Source organism: Carassius carassius, chromosome 27, assembly GCF_963082965.1.
Source record: "Carassius carassius chromosome 27, fCarCar2.1, whole genome shotgun sequence".
Lineage (NCBI taxonomy): Eukaryota > Metazoa > Chordata > Actinopteri > Cypriniformes > Cyprinidae > Carassius > Carassius carassius.
In genome coordinates, this window is record NC_081781.1 from 5,434,434 (window position 1) to 5,455,525 (window position 21,092).

The window sequence follows — 21,092 nt, forward strand, 5'->3', positions numbered from 1 at the left end:
TTAACCTCTACCACGGTGAATTCAAGATATTCAAGACAGAGGGTAGAATAGATTAGCATTACAAACACACTGCAAATAAGAAATGCGGTTTTCTCATTGCTGTAGGGAAATGAAGTGTTCATCTTATGAATATTTATTACGCAACGTTCCAAGAATGCCTACCCGACTGGCTTGGCGAATTAAACGCTTGCCGTATGAATGTTAATTAGTTTAAGCAGGTATGTTGCCAAGCAACGTCGGCATGACCTCATATATATTCATGAGCTACTAATATTCATGAGCGACTCCTTAGAGATGTACCTCCCCATGACCTCTCTGAGGTGGTTTCTTCCTAACCTTTAACACCTGAGAGGCGGCTGCACGCAGCGCGGTGACACCGGCACAGATATGGCAGACCTCAGCGCGACCTGGGAGCGTGAGTTGCTGGAGCAATTCTCCTGCTTGACTGCCGCCACAGACGAGGAGCCCCATCTGAATACAGCAGATATTACTTCGGAAAGCAGCGACAACACAACGGGCTTATTGCATTTAAGTGATGAAGTTCTCCTGGTTATACTCAGGAACTTGGACCCAGTGTCGCTGCTGAGGCTCGGCAGCACGTGCAGCTTGTTGTTCCGAGTTTGTTCGTGCAACTCTCTGTGGACCACACACTTCCAGGTATGATTTGAGTGGGAATTACAGTTTTGATTCATCACAGGGAGTCGAATCTTTTACATTCGGTAATTCATACTTTATGCACTGTACAGTTAGTGTCGAACAGTGAACAGCGTGCTATAGGTAGGGTTGGGAATCGAAAATCAATTCCAATTCCAGAATCGGGTACTTAGGTCAGGAATCTGTTACTTGTTGGAAAAAATTTACCTATTCCTCTTTGCTCATCTATTTTTTTTTTTTTTTTTTTTTTAATGTGTCGAACAATTGCTGTAAAAATTAGGCTATTTGCCTTTTAATCATTAATTTAAGAGAGTCATTCAAAAACACATGATTTATCAAGTAATAAAACAAGTAAATCTTGAGTCATTGAACCGTTCCATTCATAAATTCCATGAGTTTTTGTTCAGTTGTGTAATATTTTTCTTCAGAATTGTGGGTGAACTAAAACCTTCAATTGAAAAAAGTCTTAATTTATCCAAAATCAGGCAGCTCTGTTTTGCACACAAGCCGCTCTTAATCGAGTCCAGTTTTTATATAGCCAGCTGGGTTTTGTTAAAATAGACGCAGAATAAATATGTTTGATAGCTGAATGTTTGACTTTTATTAACCACATTGGAATCGAAACTGGGAATTAATCAGAATTGATGCGCAGAAGTCGGAATTGATAAAATTCTAATGATACCCAACTCTAGTTATTTTAATAATACGACTCGGATTGAGTCACATGCATAAACGGTATGTGACACTGAAGAAGTTCTAGAGAAAATGAGAAACCATTATAATATCTTCTAGTTTAAGAATTTCCTTTGGTCATTTCATTCATTTATTTAGTTTTGTGAATAAAAATGGCGCTCGAATGTAATCGAGTGCTCTGACAGATGATTCTAGACCGTGAACGATTGCCACTCCGAGACTCGTTCAAAACAAAAAAGTCATTCGCAGTGTGCTGTAACTTTGACTTATGATAGAGGTTACCGGAAAAACTTTTATGAATGACATTTGCTCTTGCTGTATTCAGTCTTAAAATGCAGCTTAAGTTGAACGAAAAATACAGTTGGTGCATGGTTGTGAATTAGTCGTTCAGCTAAAAGGTTCGAATATGATTCGAGTACTCGGTCTGTTTGCAATTTAAACAGTTTTTCGGCGATTCTAATTCTTGTTATACTCCAGCAAAATTAATCCTGACTGTGCTCAAAATCCACAATCAGCAAAATGGCAATCCAGCAAATAGCCTACTACTATTACATAGAAGTACCTAAGATTTTAAATAACTGTCATTATTCCCAATACATTTTGGAGATTTATTTATTTTGACCTGCAGGCTTAAAGTTATTTAATGTTAATTAACTTTAATCAATTCCAGTGGTCACTTGCATGCTTATTCTCTCCAAAATCTCTCCACAGGATTCGTTTGGGGTCAGTCTGACATATGCCCTCGCCCGGTGTCCCGTAACGGCCAAAACTGCCTTCCGTCTGGTTTTTATGTGGAGATCCCTCTTCAGAAACATCCACTGTAACCGTGCATTTCAGGAGAAACTCTTTGTGGAGATCCCGCTCGCGCCTCACAAGTACTGGATCCAGTGGCTCGTGTTGGAGGAAAGTGTTCCCTTGCCTTCAGTGAGGCTTCCCTGCAGCGATGTGGAGAAACTGTGGGGAATCACTGCAGATTTGTTCCAGGACAAACTGCAAGGTGGTCGTACTCTCAGCTGTCACATGGGCGTTCCATGTTTAATTTTAGCCTAATGTGTTATTCTGTTTCCCAGAGAAAACTGAAGATTGTGACACGCTCAAGTTTGAATGGAGAGAGCTGTATCATCTTGCACTGAAGCATCATGGTAGTGTCTCACTGGTCTTTCAGCATGTTCTCAGCCAGCACCAAAACAGTGGTGAGATATCTGCATCTCATTTTAGTAAACTAGATGTGAAACTTGTCTGCTTGCCTGGTTTTTAGGAAACTTAATGGCCAAATAAAAAGTGAGATAACTAATGTTGGGGAAAGTTACTTCTAAAAGTAATGCATTACAATATTGCGTTACTCCCTAAAAAGTAACTAATTACATTACTTGGTTACTTTTTATGGAAAGTAATGCATTACATTACTTTTGCGTTACTTTCACTTTACTTTTTAAATACGAGCAGGGCTTATTTGTTTTTAATATAAGTTCTATTTATAGCAAATGTAAAAGCCCTTTCACACCAAAAAGTGTAATGAATAAATCTAAGGCTGAAGGAAAAAAAAACAATGAAGCACAATTGTTAGTTTATCTAGAGTAATTTTTGCTTATTAGTATGGTTGAACTGGATCATCAAAGATCAGCATCAAATACATTAGTTAATAGAATAGGATTAGATACATTTGTGTTATTTAACATTTTATTTTAGCAGGTTTGCGTTATTTTCTGAGTTTGCATTTCACTGTTTTAATTCATTTTGATGAATACTAAATCCGTTTTTTTGCGAGTGGGATGAATGAATGCACATTCACATTTAACCTAGAACTACAGTAACATCATGTTCACACAGCACACTTCTGTACTTCAGATTCCTCACAATATGGGGACAGGAGACATGTCAGTTAATAAATGGTAAAAAGTAACTGGCGTTACTTTTTTGAAAAAATAATTTTTATGTAAACTTATAAAGTAATGTTACTAGTTACTTGAAAAAAGTAATCCGATTACGTAACTCGCATTACTTGTAATGCTTTACCCCCAACACTGGTGATAATCAAAGTTGTGAATATTGTGATTTAAGAATATAATTTATCATGCAATGTATCACCTTACGTTAATCCTCTCGAGTGCTGGAGTGAATCCAGTCAACTGCAATTTGTTCTCTGGCACATTTGCATCGCATTTAGACTGAAAAATCACTCCAACTCTACTGTATTTTCTTCTTAACCAAAATGACATGAGGGTTTCTGGGAGCTCTTGTTGGTTTAGTTGACCTTTTATTGGTCTTTGCTGTATACATTTCCATTTCCACACTTTGAAAGTAATGGGATTTCTGAAGAAAGATGCAGTAATCCAATTTTTTTGCACTGGTGAATCACTTCAAACTGCTGTTTTTGTAGTGATGTGTGAAGAAGGACTGTGACTCATAGTTCACCCTCACCTGGTATTTCTTTTTTCTTTTAATACGCTGGTTTATGAAAGGCCCATGTACTATAGCTGTTAGCTTTGAACAGGATGTAGTGCATCCTGGTCAGTGATGATCTAAATGTCTTTCAAACTTCTACCTGAAATTTTGGAGTTCCTTCTGTAAGGTGTAATTGTACAGTTTTATGAATTCATTTTATTGTGGTGTTACATTTTCTGCCCATAGCTTTCAGTCTGTAGTATTGTTGGCATTGACATCCATTTTATGTGCTGATTTTAGAACACGCAGAGCTGGAGTCCATGTACCATCAATACGTCCAGTGCAGGTTCCAGTGGCTCTTCACGTATTGGTTGTTTCGTCAGCCGGCACCTTACAACAAGCAGCTGCGGTCCATTTTCCTGCAGTGGAAGAAGCACAGCAAGAGAAAGGTGGCCACGTGGGGTGAAACCCTGTGTGATGTGAGGTACCTGGCCTCCCTGCACCCTATCACCAAAGACTACTGGAGAGGCCGACTGGCCCAGGGAGATGAGAGCCTCGGTAACTTATTTGGTTAAATAATTTAAAGATGAGGAGGATGATAATGATTTTTAGTATTAAGATTGAATAGCTATTATTATTATTAATAATAATAATATTTTAATTTATTGTTAATATGGATATTGATATTATTTGTTTTTACTTTTTAAATAATATATTTATGTTAGTGTGTCAACGATTGCATAGGTTTATATAAATTATATTATTTTAAGTTTTGTATTCTTTATTATTAGTGTGGTTTTATTGTTTCAAATTTTTTATTATTAATGTAAATTTAGTATGTCCTATCTAAACTGATTGCACATCTTTATGTAAATTAGTCGCTTTATATTATTAATTATTATTATTATTATTAGTGTTGTTTTTTTGTTGTATCTTGAATTAAAAATGATGATTATGATAATAATAACTTTAGTGTTTTAACAGACTGCATTACTTTAGTTAGTATTTATTTATTTAATAACATTTAAGTGCTGTGCATTATGATTATGAATAATTTTGTATGTCCTACGTAAACAGATTGAACATTTAATTAAATTAGTTGCTTTATTATTATATTTGTTTTGAATAATAAATGATATTAATAACTAGAGTATTACTTTAAGACTGCATACCTTTTATATAAATTAGTTACTATTTATCTATTTATTTAAACATTTAAGTGTTTACTTATTATTATTATTATTATTATTATTATTATTATTATTACTATTAGCTTTAAGTGTAAACAAAATGGCATTATATATTTATTGTTGTTTTTCTTTTATGTAAACGATGCCATTATTACTACTACACTACACTTAAAAAAAAAATTTAATGATAAAGGAAACTATTAGCTTTTTATTTGTAACGCTGCTTTCCCCCCGTACCTTTGTTAATGGCATTTGCAAAATCTATTGTTGGTCAGCCTCCTCAAGGGTTAGCAGATCAAGCCAGTACTCCAGCAGAGGCAGGTAAAACCTGCTGTATTTGAAGGTGTTTTGTGTTGGTCTCGTGTAGTGCTCTCTCTTGAGGAACTGTGCCTGTACCAGTCATTTGGCAAGAAATCCGTCTGTAGATCAAATGTTGCTGCTCCGTCCCTTGGAGTATCATCTCATGTTGTGACTCTGCTTGTTTCTTTCCATCAGGGATTCAGACTGTTGGAAACTACTTCTCCATGTGCAAGTCTCTCGTGGCCTGGATCTTTGGCCGCGACTGGGGCCGACTGAAGCGAAGAAAGGTGCGTCTATGGAATACATGCAGGAAACGGAACAATATTTCAGTCTGCATTTTAAAACTATACTTTTTTTTTTTTTTTTTGGGACAAGAAGTCCTCTCTCCCTGGTGTGCATTGTGATGTTTGAATAAATTTGACATGCTGTCTTTCCAAAGACTAAGTTCTTCACACATGATAGTTCCCTGTTCTGTTCCAACTGATGTCTGTCTCTCTTCCCCATCTGAAAAATGCCAATTAAGTTCCTCAGTGGACGTGATCTTAAATATTCCAGCAGTGCTCATCTTCTGCATTTCATTAGCCAGGGAAAATGACTTCACAGGTCACGGCGTGAGCAGACACTCCTATCTAATGGCTGCTTAAATGGATTATAGACGTATCGGTGCATGTCTCAGTCAATTACATCACACGTCTGAGCATACAAACTCTCCTGCTGTTTTACAACACCTGTCACCATTCAAGGACACACAAAGGACCAGCGAGACATTAAATGTGCATATTATGTTTTCCAACAAAGGTTAATGTAGTTCGTTTCAGGGTTTCATGTATGTGCTTTGCATAACCTATATGCTTGATATCAGCATAGTCTTCAGCTAGGATATTAAGGTATTTTAATGCAAAATGGACAGCACTTTGTGTGCAGTCTTTTTTTGCACTTATTAATATGCACGTTTTGTCTTGTTCCCCTTTGCATGCCATTTTTTCAGGAGCAGGGTCAGGTGGAATATTGTTTGTGTCATTGGCAGGTTTATGAAGACACACTGGAAGGTGTGTATCTTCTGCTGAGACGGGAGATGCAGGAGACGCTCATCGAGCACGAGCGCTTCTGGCAGGTGGCCAAAGTCCAGATGACCCGTGTCTGTACGCTGGAGGAGACTGCTGCGAATTATGTCAACTGGAAAATGATTGAGTCGCTCCCCTACTACAAGTCAGTCCTGATCGAGTCCGTTTGAATACTGTCTGACTTTCTCTTTTTGTTTCTGAAATTTTTAACAATTATTTAATAACATTTATTTAGATTTTATAAAATAAATATTGCACATTTAAAATTTATTTTGTTTAAATGCATAGCTTGATTTAAAATTAAAATAAACATTTAAATTTAAGCTGATGTTATGTATTTAAATACAAACAAAAAAATCTTAACCTTAATCTCTTTTTTTTTTTTTATTTATTTTAATCTAAAAATAAAGTCTTGCATTAAGATGCCATTAATGTAAAATGTTGGCTTAATTTAAGATGGGTTTTTTTATTTGTATTTTTTTTGGATTGGTAAAAAAATCTAGTTTAAAAAATAGTTTCTTTAAATGCATGGAACTAAGCTATCGTTTAATAATTTTAAATAAAATTACTAATAAATAATAATAAAAATAATTTTTTACCTTTTAAAACTAACAATTTTATTATTTAAATGAAGCTAGATGTCTTTGCATTTTAAATTTACTTGTTTAAATACAAATTAAATATTTTTTTAAATAAAATTAAACCCAATGCTATAAACTAAGCTGACTTTACTTAACTTTTTAAATTAAGTTATTTTACAAAGCTGACTTAATGTAAGCTGCCTAATTTTATGCAGTGCTAATATTGATGACAATCTATTCTTCAGCACATTGTGCACACAACAATTGCTTTGCAAACCTTATTTTTATAACATGGTGAAAAATCTGAACTGATGCAGCATTTTACTTAAAGGAGGCAATTTCACAATTATGTTAGTGACACTCTTATTTGCTGGTACCCATAGGAGCTTGACTCTTAGCATTGTCATCGATCACTATTTTCAGGCTGTAAAATGTTGTTCTACTTGAATTGCTGTTGTTTCCATTTAAAACTAGTGGCGAAAGCGTTGAGCTTTAGCAGTGGTTGGCTTTCAGACTGGGCTTTGAAGCCTGGAGAGTGCTCTGGGTGGAGATAGGAGCAGCGCTGGCAGCTTCAAACAAATAGCCTGCAGTAACTTACAGCCTGAGATCCGCGGGCAGTCGATGATATCTTTGAAGTGTATGGTGACTGAACTCCACTCTAAAGTCAGCCTGATTCCACCGTATCAGAGAACAGTAGTGTGAAAAGTTAAGTGGGATGTTCCTTGAGGCTGATCGTCTTACATAAGCAGATGTGTGAGCGATTGAAGAGGTAAAGTGCTCACTTGAACAAACAATTAGACCTGAATATTATAGTGCTTTTTACCCATACTTAAACATTTTCATGCTATGGCATTTTAAAATGATGCCACTTGCATTAAAAAACATTTTTTTAAAAAAATATAATAGTCTTCTTGCAAATAAGTAGCAAGATTTGTTTATTATAATATAATAAATTATAAATTATATATTTTATTTTGAGTTTTTTTGCAAATAACATTAGTTGTATTTATGTACTGTAGTTTATCTCTTCCTTACTATCTGATCTCGGTCTAATTGATCATTAGCATTCAAACCATCAGTCCTGCTCCTGCTTGGCTGATTTTAAATTGAGCTAATAATCCACGTTTGGGGAGCTATATGTCTGTGCGTGTGTTTGCATGTTTGCGGCACACAAATTGAGTTTTCTTGAGTGTTTTTTCTTCCAGCGTGTTTTGTTTGAAGCTGTACCAGTCATTATACAGGAGCAAATCTCCAGAGACTGTAAAGATGAATGCCTCGTTGTTCAGAAGTGCTTGAAAAATTACTTTCCCCGCAAAAGCCATTACATTGTTTCTGGTTTTTAATTCTCATTGTGGCTTATTAATAAAGGTTGTCTTATTTCCCAAGATGATGAAAAAAAAAAATATAAAAATAATTTGCCTTGCCGTTTTCATAATGGATTTCCAACTCATGCATATAAGGTTTTTTTTTTTTTTTTCTTCTTTTTTAAGGCTGTATCTGGTGTCTGGTAATTCAGTGTACCTGGATCACGTTCAAGGTTTCTTGCGTCGAAAGAGACTGATCCGGGATTGGATTTACCTTGAGGAGAACAGTTGGGCCAGACAGTTGCTGCCTGAATCGCTCTACACACTGCTGGAGTTTGACACCAAGATCTCTCAAGGTGTGTTCAGCTAACATGATGTGAACAACACTAAATCAATATAAATGACTGCACAGCAATCCTACAGAATCCAGTAGCTCATGTTAGGATTAATTCTCCATTTTACATTTGTAGCTTTACCGATGCTTATGTTGTCCTCGGTGTGTTTTTCCTCTTATTCAATCGTCTAATTAACATCTTTTTAAGCTGATGCTGTCTTCTAGAATGCTACTCAACCAAGTTCTTCTTTTTTGTAAGCGGTTGGTGTTAATCCAGTCCTCTGTGAACATTCAGGACCACACAGAGTTCATGACATTGGCATTAGCAGGATCTGTCCAATCAAAGTGTCTTACAAGTTTGATGTAAATGCCAATTTGTGACTGAATAATGCAATGAAAGGCAATAAGAAAAAGAAACTACTACTACTACTAATAATAATAATTTCTATTGTTAATCTATAACATTTAGCAACAAAATATTTCTTTATGCATTGTTATAATTTAAAAACAAAACCAAGACTAAATATTGACATTCCATACCATTGAAATCCAAACATTATTAAAAAATGTAAATAATATTCAAGTACCATGGCATGAAACAAATAATAAAAACAAAAATTCAAACATTGTATAACATAACACGATGTATATTATAATAATAATAATAATAATAATAATAACTTAACCTTTTTTAATTACGGTTGTCATGCTGTTGCATTTTAGGATTAAGGTGCAGTAGTATAAACAAATGCAAACATTAATACATTTAAATATTTATTTATATCAATGTATTTGTTTTTTTTTACTAAAACACCTTCAATATTCAAAAACCAAACCTGTCTTTTTATTGTAATGTGTAAGAAATATTGAGAATAATTCTTCATTTAAATTGTAGAAATTCTTTCAGTCTATTTTATAGATTTTTTTTTTTTTTTTTTTTTTAAGAGGTTTAAAATATGAATTTAAATGTTTTTTCAAATCAGCAGTTGTGTACATTTACCATGAAATTGTATTTTGTGTGTGTGTGTGTATCAGTCACCTTCCTGTAAATACTGTATCTGAATTGGCCATTTAAAAGAATAAATAAGTGAAGGTTTGTTTGTTTCCTGATGGTCATCCATCAGTCATTCCTAACCTGGATGTGTGTTTTATTTGAACAGAGAGTTTGCACGGGGACTGTGTGATGGCGCAGCTGAGTCGACTCATGTGGCTGTACCTGAACTCTGGCCAGGAGCTCTATCTGGAGGCTCTGAAGGGAATGGTGCTGCAGTGTGCTCAGACCTGTCTCAGTCATCTCAACACGCTTCAGGCCTGACCTCAGACATACACACAAACCTTTTAAGTGTTTTAACTGTCTTTTTATAACATGCTTATGATTTTTTTAAAACTGATTTTAAAATTTTTTTTTGATTGCAACCTTCACTTTTGAGGTTGTCAGTCCCCAGGTTTTAGTGCACAATCATTCATTCTCAATTTATGTCTGAGCAAATGCAGTGCACATACAATGATGATCGTTTTAATGTTGTATTGGTTTTAGCATGCCAAATGATCACTGGTCTCCTTTTGAGATGCTTTTATTGTAACTATCATGTGACACTTTACTTGGGTTGATCTTCCTATGGTAGACTGCAGGGTTGCTGATTTATTAAAGCACCTCTATGCTCTACTCAAGTCTTGTTATTCTTTGAGTTTTGAAAAACCCTGAAGTATGGATGAAACCTAGTGCTTTTTTTTTTTATTTATTTTTTTTTAAATCGTTTCTGGAGAGAATTTAATTTGATATTTGCATATAGTTTTGAAAAATGTGTAAATTAATTTGACATTGGAAGGCTGTTTAAGTGAACTGCAGCAAATTGATTCCTTAAAGGGGGCATAACGGACAGTTTCATCCAATCTCATGTTAATCTTGAGCACCTATAGAGTAGTACTGCATTCTTCATATCTCCAAAAAGTCTTTTGTCTTTAACTCCTGGATGTGTGCTGTGGGCGGAGCTAAAGAGTGACGAGCACCAAATGCCAACAAAACTGACATTTGATGCCGTTTCACTTTGCGTCTGCAGTTCTGAATCATGACTGGGGGATCTTTTATAGCTGGGACTTCAAACAATGTGCAAATCCAGGGTCGAACTGGGCCTTATTTATAAAATGTTCATCTGAAAGAAGCTCACTGATGATGAACGCGATCTCGCTCTGGTCAATGTGGGCGTGGTATTCCAGGTTCCACCCTCGTTTACATCATGAGCCACAATTGAAAAATCTGAAACTTGTACGAGCCTGGAAGTAAGATTTTTGGCACAGAAATACTCATACATCCAAATTATTTTTTTGAAACCATGTCCATGCTTGGCATGAGAATCCAGCTCTTTTACAGTGTAATCCACTCTGAATGCATGAAACTGCATTGTACCACCCCCCCACCTTAATTTTTTTTTTAAAGGCTCTTTCAAGTTAAGAAAACAACACTTGATTACTGCCTAGTAGTTTTTTTTTTTTATCAAAGTGCCTGAAATATGCTTTTACCATTTGATTTAGAAATTTCAATGAAATGCACACCAAGATTTGAAAATGAATGTGCATCATATAAAAAAATCTACACAAATTTAAATTACTGTTCTTGTTAGTAAAAACATTTAAACGAACCGATGTAGAAAAATACTTTATTTGACATTTGTACAAACGAAAAGCACTTTACAAAATGGAAAAATAGTTAATACTTTTGAGAACAAAAACTAAAATTGTACATAAATAGACCTTTGGCATTTGTAAAATCTAGCTGGAAAATTAAAAGCTTAAGATTTGAAAGACATGTGAAATTCAAACATACTGTTAAACCAACCAGTGGCTTTCAGTGCACAGTGAGTGGGTCATGTCAACCAGTGCACGTTGCTTTTGTATTCCTATATATATATACACACAATTCAGCATGCGGTCACACTGTCCTCTAATGCACAATGAAGAGCACCACATGCATTCTCCATCTGGTAATGAGCAGCTCTCTGCCTGAGAATAAATATGCATTGCATGTGAATATGGCTTAGCTGGCCTGCACATTTATGAAATAAACTTCCTGTCTCTGCCAGTTATGGAAAATACCCTTCGATGTCATACTGTGGTTCTGCTGCATAGATTTGTAAAGGCACAGAATAATATTACATATCTGCAAAAACGCATAATAAATGCTGGTTAATGTGAGGTTGCATAGCGCAGCGTACATCTTAGTTACCTTAATCTATTCCCTTCTTTAAATACAAAGTAATTTTATGCACATGCACGAGATATTATGAGCACATAATGACAAAACCTCCATTTGAAAACATGCTTAATATACTTTAAATACAATGAGTGTACAGTCACGATACATAAGCCGTATATAGATGCTTGTACTGTAAATATCTTAAACATTCGTCACCTTGGTGCAAAGCTTGACATGACCGCATCACTGGACTTTATCAACTATAAAAAATTCTGCTTGGGGTCAAAATTAACTTAATGACACTTAAATCCCTTCTGAAAGCATTCAGAGCAACAACAACGAATAAAAGAAACTCTTAAAATACCTGAGTGAACAAGTTTTGCATTGATTTCGTCCATATTCCTAAGAAATACATGTGTTATCTGGAGTTTATAAAATGTCATAAGCATGTCACAGGAAGTGCAGAACATTGTTTCCTGTCTGACTTTGGAACTCAATACCGAACTGTGCAGCAAAGTTAAAAAAGCAGCTCATATTTTATTCCAATTAAAAACTATTTAATGGGCATCCTGAAAAATTTCACCTGGATTCCTCTGCTGTCATTTATTTTGAAATGCAACATTGCTTGAGTTTAATGGAAGCTCAAACATACTAAACTACAAAAAATGCAGGATATTGGCGATGAAGGACCTTTCAAATGCTGCTGTTCCTGTCGATGTTTTCGATGTACAGGGTCCTGAACATCGACCTGCGACTTGTAGCTGTTGGGCAGAGGATGGACCAGCTTCTTTGGGTAAAATAATTCAATGACGTTCATGAAGTTTAGAGGTACACAAACAGGAACACAAGGCACTTTAGGACACCAGTTGCTCTACTTTCCCTCAAAGTCGACTGACAGGAACAGCGTGAGGAACTCAACCTCAAACATACAATAAATACAATAAAACATTCAAACTCCTTGAAAATTCAATGTCCGCAAGAAACTTGTTGTAAAGACGTCCTTGTAAACTGGATTCACAGCTTGGTCCAACCTTTAGTGGTCTGAAAGACCTTGTTTGTTTCCGACAGGTTGACTTTATTTTCCCTTTATGAGCTCTGGGAACGCCGTTGGTCCTGACAAGGTGGAAATGGCTCATTGCGTCACGCAGTTTTCGCCCATGTCCTGTGCGTAACGATCCGAGATGAGCGTCCGCAGCTCGTCAATGTCTTTCCTCAGCTGGCACACCTCCACCAGCTTGGCCCGCAAGCCGTCCTCCATCAGCGGCTTCTCGTTCTCCTCTGCCGAGCAGCTCATAGCTGGAAAAAAATAAAGTGTCACAAATGAAAAGATCCTATGCTGCTAAGGCTAGAGTTTTCTATGTTATGGCTGAGTATTTACATTTGATGCCAAGCAGCAGGGCCAGGTTGGGCTCTTTTCCTTGAGCTCTCTGTGTGAGGACACTGCACAGGCCCTTCAGATCCAGCAGACACAGGGACATCTCCTTCAACAGGGGCCCGGCCTCCTTCAGACAGGACCCGGGGGTCACATTCAGCGTCTCCTCGTCTGGCCGTCTTTGGTTCTGTGGAGACAGAAATACAGAAAGCAGGGTGATTCAGGACAGAGCCTTTCAAGGGAACATTCAGAGTTTAATTTTAAATTATGAAAGTACAACGAAGCCCCGGCTTGTCACATTTGCCACTGGAGACTTGAGAGAATGGTTATTTTCACCTTCAAATGCTATTACGGACACAAAGACTGTATCTGAAGTGCGATTTCAGCATTTTATGCTGCAGTGTGGAAGGAACTTTCAATGCAGCGTTGATGACTAAGCTTAACAATCGTGTGCATCCTGATACAGATTACCAACGTAACTCAGAGCATATTCAAACAAGGGCTACATGAACAGATTCATGAGCAGCTGTTTGTGAAAGCTTACTACTAGCGAACTACTAACTGTGAATTACTAGCACTTACACAGCAGGACTACAGCAAGAGCGGAGGAGAACGTGTGTCCTGATCTACCGAGGATGGTGGGATAAAATCTGCACTTCAGCGGAGAACGCTTGATAATTCATTCACATCTAGCCAGAAGAGAACTGTTCTGTGTCGTACATTACAGAAGATGCAGATATTCTTTTATTCACAGAGGTCAATATGAAATAAACACTGAACGGCATTAAGCAGTTTTGCAAATCAAGTTCACACAGCTAGAATGTAGTTACTCAACTACATTGCTAGAGCTTGTACAATTTTCAGAAAACTGATAACGAGAAAGTGAGCACACAGTAAAGGACTAATAATTAGAGAGTTGCAACAAAATTAAACTAAAAATCAACACAAAAGCTGCATCTGAAATCACATACTGGTTTCACTACTATTAAACTACGGTTCAAAAATGTGGGCTCAGTGAGAATATGAAGTGAGAGCTAAAATATGAAATTAAATGTAAATATTAAAAATATTAAAAGTAATGATTTTAAACAAAGTGACTAGGGATGCACAGGATTTGTATTTCTTAATTTATTAGTAATCCAGCTGTTTGACTGTAATGCAAATATTAAAATATTAAAAATACTGTAAAATTAAAATGTGCTTGTAAACTAAGTGAGATTACTTTTAATTCATATTTTTTATTCAGCAAGGATGCACAAAATTATTATTAAAGAATAAAAAAACAGATAATAGTTTTCACAATAATATAAAAAAATAGGTTTATATATATATAATTTATTTTATTTATTGTGTATATATAAACACACACATGCATGCATATATTTAAGATTTGTTTTAAGTTTTTACATACACACACACATGCACAATTTTAAAACATTGATAGTAAATTATTGAATATTAAAATGTAATTATAAAAAAAAAAAACAGCTATTTTAATTTGTAACAATATTTCACATTTTCATACAATATTTTCACTGTATTTCGGTCAAAAATGCAAACATTTGAAAGGTTTACATGAACACACACACACAAAAAATCCCATCTGTCAATGCAGATTGGCATACTTCAATGCAAAATATAAACTTCTGCTAAAATGTAACAAATATGTTGTAAAACGGATAGTTCCTTGATTCTGATTGGTTGAGCCAAGTTCGAAGCTGTTGTAAATTACTCTACAAATATACACCTTTTGTTTACATTTGCGTTGCTCAGCAAACACTTTGTTGGAACCACAACTGTTTCTGAAAAACTACATTGTTCGGCAGAAGAATAATGTTTTTATTAATATCATTAAAATAGTTTTGCTCTGTTTTATTCTGTGAAACCTTACTACGTATATGGAATAACTGTTAAAGCAGTAATCCCCTTGAAGCTGTGGTTTACAGTGAATTTATAACAGCTAACGGGGTTGTAGGCATGTAACTAAATGTAAAATCTAAAAAGTAACAAAAAAATTTGTAGTACTATTCTTATGTATCAGTTGCTTGGAAATGAAACATTTCTCGGTTAAGGCTGTAGGATCTGTGGTTTAAAAGTGGTTGTGAACTACATCATGAGGGAACCAAACTGTTGTCCACTGCAGTCATCCTTTACATGGGATCTTTTATACTTGGTAATCAAACTTTACAATAGTCTGTGGGTCTCGCATGAGAAAGCCAGGTAATAATCTGGTGTCCCTGTGGCAGCGGTATGATGTATGGCCTCAGTGCTCTGTGAGAGTCTGTGGATCATGCAGGACTGCGGCTCTGCACCCGCTCACCTTGAGACGGCGCGCTGAAAAATGACGTTCTGAATTCTAATAACGTACTGAGGGCCGGTTGGGTTATTCATGACTCGAAAGCTGTTAAAGGCAGGGTGCGAGCAATTTAATGGCACAAAAATGAGCCTTCAATCAAGCTTCTAACTTCCTCTTGCAGGCTCATCTGTATCATTTAGGACGAAAAAAGTCTTAGCGGGACTTTAGAGTCCCTTTGCGGATGGTTTGGAGAGCCGTACCTGTTGAAGAGTTTTGGAGAGGGTTTCCAGTTCCTCCTCGCGTTCCAAGAGCTGTTTGCGGAGCTCCTGCGTGATGCCTCTCTCCCTCTGCAGCTTCTTTTCCAGGGCCTGCAAGAAGCCTGCTCTGATAACTCAATTCAACATAAGCCTCATCATCCATCCAAGAGTAAGAGCCAATCCAAACCAAGCTTCAACAAATAAAAGGTAGAGAATGACATCTTACCGACATCTCCAGAGTGAGTTTGTCAATCTGCTGCTTCTGATCGTCAATCAGCTGAAACGAATGAAACGTGTTAAATAACACAAATGTATCTAATCTCATTTTATTAAGCAAGCCCTTTTTAAAGACCTTTGATGATCCAGTTCAACCATACTAATAAGCAAAAATTACTCTAGATAATCTAACAATTGTGCTTCATTGTTTTCTTCTTGCTGAAGAGTGTTGAACCTTCTTCTCCTGTGTTCTACTCTACAGACGTGAATTTACTTTTCCTTCAGCCTGAAGTTTATTCATTACACTTTTTGGTGTGAAAGGGCTTTTACATTTGCTATAAATAGAACTTATTATATTAAAAACAACGAAGCCCTGCTTATATCGAAAAAGTAATACAAAAGTAACACAAATGTAATGCATTACTTTCCATAAAAATCGACTAAGTAACTTAATTGGTTACTTTTTTAGGGAGTAACGCAATATTGTAATGCATTACTTTTAGAAGTAACTTTTCCCAACACTGCATATACATATGCGTGTATGCAAAATAAAAATTTTAATGCAGAAATTGTAATTGTAATGCCCAAAGGAGGAAAAGCAGCCAGTGAATAAAATAAAATAAAATATTAAATAAAGTGAGAATTTCAGCATTTTATGCAGCAGTGTGGGAAGAACTTGGACTGTAACAAAACAAAACAAAAAACAATGTTTGGATTTATTCAACCATTTTTGGTCACTTCAATTGGTTCATCAAAATTTTGGTTACTTCCATTTGTGTAATTTAATGGCTTTGATAACGTCAATATTTTTCTAAAAGGTGGGATATATTTAATAATACAGAATGACTAGGTGTTCCCATACAATCGGCCTGTTGTCTTTTTATCCCTACATAACTTTAAATTGAATTATTTCGCAAGATCACTGTTTTTATTGTATATCGGTGAGAATTTGATACATAAAAAAATAAACCTAATTATTAAAATCCAAACTTTAAGTGTAGTGTACATGTTCTGTCTTTAGTGCAACATATCAATCTAGCAGTAAATGTATTGATTATAATGTACTAAAAAGACATCTGTGGCAGAGACGTCTGGAAATAAAAGCAGCGCATGATTACAGTAATGTCTTTTTAAGCTTCATTAGGTGCTTCATGGGGGAACGGTACCAGGCTCTTCTGGCTCTGTTGTCCCAGCAGACGAGTGTTTTCCCTTTCCAGCTGTTTCAGGTCCAGCATGGGCAGCCGTACTCCATCCTCCAAGCACTTCTCCACTTTCTCTTGCAGGCTACAGACACAAGTTTTATCATTCATTGGGTCAAATGAAATAAGGTACAAAGAGAAATCATAATAGATGCTCATTACATATATCAAAGCTGCAGTGGCCTTCCATTATCATTTTTTTCAGTCCGAGCGAATGATTGGCCTGATTTTAGCCCTGTGTTATCGCCATGTTTTCTATGTTTTAATAAGAGTACACAGCACTTTGATCTTCAGCTCACCTAACAAGGACTAGGCACTTTATATATAAAAAGTGGCTTTCAGAGAGGAAGCAAATCAAAAGCAATGCTTCTGGGTGTGAGCTCGTCTCAATGGAGTGAGTGTGTGACTGCAGTACCTCTGAACAGCGGTCATAAGCTCTTTCTCCCGTTTGGACTGGGTCTCGATGAGGGCGTCTTTCTCCTGCAGCAGGGCTCGGTTCTCCTCCAGGGTTTTCTCCAGCTGGGCGACCGTGTCCTCCAAAGTCTGCTTCTTCCCCTGCACTTCCTGCAACTGAGATGCCACAATACGGACAGAGATGAGTACAGTAACACTACTACACATCACAAACACTCCACACGTGTCTACTAACACCATTTTATAACATTTACTCAAATGTGAAATTTTATTTTGCCTGTAATCAGATTTTTTTTGCTTTTGCATTTCAGAAAATTGGTCAGAATAATCACTAAATCAAGATATGTTTAATTGAGAAGAAAAGATAATATGACTTGTTTTCAGAAACAAGTGAAATATTACAATATTAGTTTGGACCGTAACATTTCAAATCAAATCAGATGTTTTGATTTATTCAAAAAAATTTGGTCACTTCAGTTGGTTCATTTCAATATTTGTTCATTTCAATATTTGTGTTATTTCATGGATTTGATAACTTCAATATTTGTCAAAAATAAAATAATTTATAAAGAATTAAATAAAAAATGTTAGTTTTCTTTTATTTATTTTTGGTCACTACATGATTCTCATTCCATTTGTGTCTTTTTTATTTTTATTTTACCTTTCTCTAAAAGGTAAAAAAAATAATACAAACACAAAATGAATAAGTTTACAAATGTTTTTCATTTGGTGGGTAGTTCGGAGTTAAAATATTAGTAGTTAAGTATTTAGAAATATGTTATTTTATTTGTGTTTATTTTGCTTATCCAATTCTTGGTTTTAGCATAAACCATACAAAAAACAACAACAACAAAAAAGTTTAAAAAATAAATGTTTGTTTCGATTTGTTCAGCCATTTCTGGTCACTACATAATTTGCGTACTTCCATTTGTGAAATAAAATAAAAGAAAAAATGAACAACAAAAGAAAAAATAGTACACAAATTTATCGGATCTTAAGGATATTCTCATATGTACTGAAAAGGGAGACTAAAATATTAATGAGTAAAATTCTTTCTGCAGTAAACTGCATTGCATTTAATCCAGTGTCAGAACAGAAAAAATCAGCAGACATCATCTGAGTGTAGTGACGGTGAAGTGAAAGATGCCTCAAACTACTCAGATAAGAAAAATGTGATGCCAAAAATTTGCTGTTGACTGTCGGATAATATTAATCTTCACTAGCAGACTGCACAAAACAATGATTTAATAACCCGCAAGTAAGATTATTTCCAACCATAATGAAGAGCGTCTGTCACATCAGCAGCTGTTTGTGCTGATCTGTTAGCAGAACGCCGTGGGGACTGACACTGCTGTGTTGGTTTAAGCATTGAAAGGAGACGCTAATTATGCCCTGATTAACTGAATCAACATCACTTTAGATTTTTGAGGCTGACAATCAGATTTAAGGCTGAACGGGATGGTGATAAACTAGGAAGAAGTAGCATCTAAGGTAATCAGGTTAAATGTAAAAGACTGTTAGATCAGGTTTTGACGTCCGGACCTGCTGAGCCTGTGTCTGGACCTCGTCCAGCGAGGGCAGGTCTGCCAGGTACTTCTCCAGCGTCTCGATGCGCTGCTGCTTCTCTTGATTCTGCTCCTGTTCACGCTGGCACTTCTTCTTCAGACTGCTGATGTAGCGGTCACGTGTTTTCATCTGAAGCCAAACACAGAGTATCTTGTTCAGCTTCAACAGTTTCTCATTTACCAAGCACATTATGTTGACACAAGTTTGTGTGAGAAATCTGTATGAAAGTTTTCAGAAAGATATCACAATTCCCAACTATAATTTATTTTAAATGTAAGAAACTGTTGTGTGCATACAAATAATCCATGCAATTATAAGCAAATGAGACCCAAATATTTTAGCACCACAGACGTTTAGGAGTAAGATAATTAGACGCACTCACCTTCTCCTCCAGTTTCTTGATGTCTTCAGTGTATTTCTGTGTGTTTTGTTTGAGAAATTCGCTGAGGTGGATGACCTCCAGCTCTGCCGCAGCTAGTTTCCGGCCCAGTTCTCCGTTCTCACAGGACAGGGGACTCACGCGCTCCGGCAGCTGGGACTTTGGACTCTGGCTGGATACCGGACTGTCATACGGAGAGTCCTAAAATAGTGAAAAGAGGCATCAGTGGTAGGTAAGTGACCATTTTTATATTTTACATTATAAAAGTATTATGTTATCCGAATCATTATAGTACCTTAGCTTTGAGCAGATATGAGTCATCATAGCGCCCCCTCTGGTTTTGGAGGACTTGTTGCGCCCTTAACTCGTTTTCCCTGATCCTCGCATGGAGCTGAAGGATTTGCTGCTTTTGCCTAGAAATCAGTAAGACACTCAATATTCACTTTGACTGTCTGTTGCACAGCGCTGCTTCAGAGCACTTCTTTGGGGTTCCATGTGGGAAAGTTTTTATAAACAAGCGTGCTGAAAAATTCCTTTTGAGCAAGAAGTAATTGCTTGCTGGAGGCAATCGCTACTTTTGTAAGAAATGTTTTTACACTTGCAATGACATTTTAAAGTGTGCTTGCTGCACTTGGTTTGGACATTTTCTGCCTTTGAGCAAAATAAGAGAGGGAGTGTGGTTAAACATTACTAAAACAACTTCAGCATACGATAAACCAGCAAGATCAGGGAACTGACTGCTAAGCTGTCTTGTGGTACCTATGTTTTGATCAGTTAGAGATGCTGCAAGCAATTTGTTAGGAAAATGTCCCTTTTTTTCCCAACGGAAATACCCGAATTAGATGTTCTGAAACAGATCTTTCTCTGAGATGACCGTAGATTTATAAACATAAATTGTGGGCCTAATAATTTCTGAGACACAAAATATAATAAAATACAAATTGAAAAAAGTTAAAATAATAATAATAATAATAATAATATGAATTAACATATTTCAAGAATGCGATGTTACTTCTGAGAAAAAGTGTAAAATATTCTGAAAAAAAATATTATTTTCTGAAGCGTTATATATACATTCCTCACACAGTATAAATTTTTACACATGGAAAATATATAGCTGTGTTTATATTTTATGGTTTAAAATAGTGCTGTAAAGCAATTAATCACATCCAAATATTTTTGTTTTGTTATTGTGTACACAGTATATGCGTGTGCACTGTGTATATTTATTATGTATATATAAATACACACCCATTCATGTATGTATTTAATAAAAATATGTTGCGTTTACAAATTAAATATATTTATATATAATATTAATTATATGAATGTAAATATATACATGTAAATATTTTCAAAATATATACTGTATGTGTGTATTTATATCTATACATAATAAATATAAATAAAGATTATATTATATATATATATATCAAATAAATAAAAATTATTTGATGAAAATATGTAAACGTGTAAATAAAAACTTTTATTTTGGATGCAATTAATCATGGTTAATCATTTGACAGCACCAGCTTTAAAAACAAACAAACAAAGGGAAAAAAAAACCTGGTTTAGACAATCAGAATATTCTGAAATGCTTTCTACCTGTCAATCATGTTGCATGTTCACGGAGCAGTCCATATATGTGAAACAGGAAGCAAAGAGTGTGCCAATTTTGAAGATTATTCAGGTTTA

General features: G+C 35.6%; 3 protein-coding genes across 5 annotated transcripts in view; 2 read left to right on the forward strand and 1 right to left on the reverse strand.

Annotated features, from left to right (window-relative positions):
- LOC132106525 (dehydrodolichyl diphosphate synthase complex subunit nus1) overlaps nucleotides 1–21,092 on the forward strand; it is a 314,847-nt gene that overhangs the window by 92,648 nt on the left and 201,107 nt on the right. The gene's annotated exons all lie outside the window — the stretch shown is intronic.
- si:dkeyp-114g9.1 (uncharacterized protein LOC555399 homolog) lies at nucleotides 343–10,169 on the forward strand (the record flags this gene model as incomplete). The annotated part of the gene is made up of 8 exons (XM_059513609.1): nucleotides 343–657; nucleotides 2,059–2,344; nucleotides 2,418–2,540; nucleotides 4,033–4,290; nucleotides 5,418–5,509; nucleotides 6,250–6,431; nucleotides 8,358–8,527; nucleotides 9,666–10,169. Coding segments are annotated over 8 exons (1,581 nt in total), but the record flags the coding sequence as incomplete, so codon positions are not given.
- Nucleotides 11,149–21,092, reverse strand: part of cep85l (centrosomal protein 85, like) — a 62,860-nt gene continuing 52,916 nt past the window's right edge. For 2 of the 3 annotated variants that reach the window (XM_059512278.1, XM_059512275.1), the window contains exons 5-13: nucleotides 19,693–19,810; nucleotides 19,401–19,598; nucleotides 18,995–19,147; nucleotides 17,454–17,608; nucleotides 17,006–17,123; nucleotides 15,850–15,900; nucleotides 15,627–15,734; nucleotides 13,077–13,257; nucleotides 11,149–12,994 (exon numbers count right to left, since the gene is read on the reverse strand). In XM_059512278.1, coding sequence (XP_059368261.1) covers nucleotides 12,831–12,994; nucleotides 13,077–13,257; nucleotides 15,627–15,734; nucleotides 15,850–15,900; nucleotides 17,006–17,123; nucleotides 17,454–17,608; nucleotides 18,995–19,147; nucleotides 19,401–19,598; nucleotides 19,693–19,810 — 1,246 coding nt within the window. In that variant the 3' untranslated portion in view covers nucleotides 11,149–12,830. The remainder of the gene's footprint in view (nucleotides 12,995–13,076; nucleotides 13,258–15,626; nucleotides 15,735–15,849; nucleotides 15,901–17,005; nucleotides 17,124–17,453; nucleotides 17,609–18,994; nucleotides 19,148–19,400; nucleotides 19,599–19,692; nucleotides 19,811–21,092) is intronic. The other variant, XM_059512277.1, reaches the window with a different exon arrangement.